The sequence below is a fragment of the Neoarius graeffei genome, chromosome 2, assembly GCF_027579695.1.
Source record: "Neoarius graeffei isolate fNeoGra1 chromosome 2, fNeoGra1.pri, whole genome shotgun sequence".
Taxonomy (NCBI): Eukaryota; Metazoa; Chordata; class Actinopteri; order Siluriformes; family Ariidae; genus Neoarius; species Neoarius graeffei.
In genome coordinates, this window is record NC_083570.1 from 96,118,143 (window position 1) to 96,122,633 (window position 4,491).

The following is a 4,491-nucleotide window of genomic DNA, read 5'->3' on the forward strand; positions in this document are numbered from 1 at the left end:
ATGTCCTTAGGGTTTAGGTTGCTGCTGGATGAAACCTGAAGCGCTGAGTGTGTGTGGCGGAGGGAACGGCGCTTTTTCGCCACTCGACGTCAGCGCGCGAGCTTGGCACGGGGCTCGTGTCGCGCAACCCGGTTTGGCTCGCTCATATCGAGATGGACGCAGCGGAAACCACATGACACGTTTAGAGTTCATGCAAAACGTCTTTTTATTCATGCATGGATCTTTATTATTTGTCCAAGTTGAGGAGCCGTTTATTTGTTTTTTTCTTCCAAAACCCATGCAGGGAGTTAAAAATGCGCACGAAAGACCTCAACCCCATGCTATAAGTTATTTCTTATGTAAGATCCAGGTAATGAGAAGATAGGAATAAGCAGATGGAAGAACACTAGGGAAAAGGGTTTTTTTTCTTTTCTTTTTTAAAGGAGAGTATACTCGGCTCTTGGGAATACAGCCTGCATATCGCGCACATCATGGAATATGGAAATGATGTGTTTTGCATCGGAGTTCTTCACTTAATTTAATGGGTCAGTGTGACTGAATGGCAGCCGTGCGCTTTGGATGACTCTGGATGGCTTTGCATGGGAAAGCATAACATTTCAGTGCATCGAGAATAGGAGGTGAGTTAAATAATAATAATAATAATAATAATAATAATAATAATAATAATAATAATACATGTAGATTGTCCTATATTCTTTATTAATTTGTAAGAATTTCATTTACACACAGCTGACTTTTGATATGCAAGAACATAATTTGGATGCAGCACCTGATGTCACAACATGTCTTCAAACAACATCATGGGAAATAAATGTATGGGAGGATAATAAACCAAACCTCAAGTACACAACAGGAAAAGACACTGGATGCCAGTGAGCTTGTCATCTCGCAGGCTGTGCTATCAGTCTTTCAGTGGGTTCCTGCCTCTTATGATGCAGTGATTTCTGAAAGGGGAAAAAAAAAATTGCAGTAATGGATTTCAATTTAACAGTGATTGACAGCGGTTTATTGGAGAGTGACCAATCAACGCGAGTTCTCACCGGCTGCTTCCTGTCTCTCCTCATTCTTTCCACCCTGCTGGGAAACACGCTGGTCTGCGCAGCGGTCACCAAATTCCGTCATCTACGCTCCAAAGTCACTAACTTCTTCGTCATTTCACTGGCTGTGTCAGACCTATTGGTCGCCATCTTGGTCATGCCTTGGAAGGCTGTAACAGAAATTGCTGGCTTCTGGCCTTTTGGATCATTCTGTGACATCTGGGTGGCTTTTGATATCATGTGCTCAACAGCATCCATCCTCAATCTTTGTGTTATCAGTGTAGACCGATACTGGGCCATTTCCAGTCCATTCCGCTATGAGAGAAAGATGACTCCCAAGGTGGCATTTGTGATGATCAGCACAGCTTGGACGTTGTCTGTGCTCATCTCCTTTATCCCAGTACAGCTGAACTGGCATAAAGCGCAGCCAACGAGAATGCTGAATGCTTCTCATGAGGCACTTTTAACAAACAACTGTGACTCTAGCCTCAACCGAACCTATGCCATTTCCTCCTCTCTCATCAGCTTCTACATCCCAGTGGCCATCATGATTGTGACCTACACACAGATTTACAGAATAGCCCAGAAGCAGATTAAGAGGATCTCTGCACTGGAGAGGGCTGCTGAGAGCGCCAAGTTCCGACACAACAGCATGGGCAGCAATTGCAATATGGACTCTGAGAGCTCCTTTAAGATGTCTTTCAAAAGGGAGACCAAGGTGCTAAAGACCCTCTCTGTTATAATGGGAGTATTTGTATGTTGCTGGTTGCCCTTCTTTGTCCTTAACTGCATGGTGCCATTTTGTGAGCGTAACCTTCCATGTATCAGTCCCACCACCTTTGACATCTTCGTGTGGTTTGGATGGGCAAACTCTTCTCTCAACCCTATTATATATGCCTTCAATGCAGACTTCCGCCGAGCTTTTGCCATTCTCTTGGGCTGCCCTAGGCTTTGCCCAGGTCACAATGCTATAGAGACACATAGTCTGAACAAAAATTGAAATGACCCTGCTGCACGATTCTCTTCCTCCAAGGGGTCAGAGGGTATTCTTAGTATGTGGGCTCTAACTTGCTCTAAAATGCAGTCTATTGCACATTCCCCAGTGCCAGAACAATCATGTACAAGAGGGGTGAAGGGATTTGGGATTAAGGCTCTGAGAAGAAAGCCCTCCTGCTGTGCTGGGCACCAGTTCTAATGTTTCTGTTAAGGGGGATAATCTTTATGACAGGCAATGCTCCTGACTCCAAAGACTGATTGCCTTGAAATCCTGCAGCTATGGAGTATTTCAGGCACAAGCAAATTATACAACCTCAAGTGACTAGGCCTTTAGAAATTTTTACTTCCTTCCCTGTGAATATGTTTCACTTATAGACCCTTAAGAATGATTATGAACAAAGAAGAATGTTTATCTGGAAAGGAATTTAAATGTGACTGAAACCTGCATAATCAACAGTCTATATATATGACCTGGAAATGAAACTAATGACACCTGGGCAAACACAGAATACAATGGGACCTATTTTCTGTGGTGCTCTTCTCTCTGCAGCTCATTTCCAGTTTCTAAGTTGAACCTCTAAGCCAAGCCAAAGGGTCAAGACTTCACTAGAAAGCAGGGGTGGCTGGTCTAAATGGGTTTGCAGGTCTTTCACATATAAAAACACTTCAGTAAAAAGTTTCATTTTTGGCATTCACGTAAAAGTATTTGCTGTTGACAAATGTCTTAAACTGGATTATATTTTTTTGAATTCTTGCAGAACCAAGTGCAACAAATGTTTGTAATACATACAGAATGGTCTGAAGAAGAGAGGCTGGAGCTGTTTTCTTTATAGCCCAGATTTTAGTTTCACAAAGCCTATCAGTGAGATGATTACAAAGAGGGAAACACCCCCTAGATTTGTTCTCCATTTGTGCTTCACTGACACATTCGTAACACATAAGCAATGATTGATGAAACAGGATTTTCAGGAATTTGTAAATTTGAATCATGAACACAGCTGCCTATATGTTGTAAAAGCGTGTATGTAATAGTTTGCACCAGATCAAAATTATACCATCAATGACTACTTATGATATAATGTATTGCTCAACCCTAATAGCGTCATTGTTGAGCCTTTTATAGATATTAGATTAGCCCTTCCATCTAAACCAAGCTTTACTGCTAGCAAGGAAATTTATTAAATTTATTTCTTGGTCAGCAATTGAAACATCAAGATAAATATAATCTGGTTGCAGTAAACTGCAGGAAAAAAAAAAAAGATCTCCCGCGTTTCATAACATATCCCTTAAACCTCACTTTATTCATAAGATGAAGCTTTATATCCAGGCTTGTTCCAAAACAAGAGGGCAGATGGTCAATTATGAGATGGTTGTTCCATGATTGTCAGAATGAATATGTATGCCGTTCATTGGTGCCTGTGCTCCTCTAAACTTGCTTTTCTATTACCAAACTCTGACAGTTAACTACCAAGAAAAACAGAACAGATGGCCATTAAATACGAATTAGGAAATGAACTATGATGAGTAAACCCCGGTGAATGTGTAATGGGCTCATTGTTATTATAGCTGCTACTGTATTCAGAAGATGCCTATGCTGCTGAAAGGATATGCTACCTTTATCTCAAAAGCAAACAGCATCCATTGCTCTCTTAATTAATGTGTGTCAAGTGCAATAATCCAAAGTGGCTGTATTGCTAAAGTGGTTCGTGAACAAGAACTGACAATGGTTAAAGGAAATAGTGGCTGATTTTTTTTTTTTTGGGGGGGGGGGGGGGGGGGGGGTCACAAAAGTTGACCTCTGTTCCTTAATTGTTTGGGATGTTAGAGGTATGCTTAGAGTATCAGAGTGTTTACAGAATGGACGTCCAGTTGGTCAAGGTTATCAACTCCGACTTTGGTGTTTAACTCATGATGGAAGGTCAGGAATGAACTTAATGCTCATCCATCAAGAACACCTTAGTACATAAATTTGCACAATGAATTCCTGTAATTTGAAGCAGTAAAATATGAACAAGCTATCAATATGTTTCATCATCTTATTGTATCACTGTTGAAAATGGAAAAAGGGGTGTATATTAACTACTGCTGTTGGAGATGAACTTTAGGTCATTTAGCTTTCACAATAAATGTACTATTATGCTGTATGTAATGTGAGACATTAAGTAAAAAAGTTACTAAATTAATTGTGATTTAAAAGTAGTTTTATCTCAGCTTGTGCTGTGATCAGAGATGGACTTCATCAATGCTGTTCAGTCAGTAAAAAGACCCAGAAAAAAACTCAGACCAAATAAGTGGTCATGCTATTTGCACCCACAGTGTCAGAACTTCTTTACCCTTGACTTTTGCTGAATAAAAGTTTGTGATGGTTTTGTTGCTATACTCTTCCTGTCTCGTCTTTATCTCACCTAAGAGTGATGCTAGTTTCCCCTGTCAATGCCACACTATTTGATGTGGGTAG

General features: G+C 40.7%; 1 protein-coding gene across 1 annotated transcript; it reads left to right on the forward strand.

Moving 5' to 3' along the window:
- Nucleotides 1-969: 969 nt before the first annotated feature.
- On the forward strand, nucleotides 970-2,037 carry drd1a (dopamine receptor D1a). The gene has a single exon (XM_060910621.1). The coding sequence runs from the start codon at nucleotides 973-975 to the stop codon at nucleotides 2,035-2,037; it is 1,065 nt and encodes a 354-aa protein (XP_060766604.1). The 5' UTR covers nucleotides 970-972.
- Nucleotides 2,038-4,491: the final 2,454 nt, after the last annotated feature.

Coding starts and splice junctions, on each gene's coding strand:
- drd1a (XM_060910621.1), top strand. CDS start 973: ATGGATTTCAATTTAACAGTGATTGACAGCGGTTTATTGGAGAGTGAC.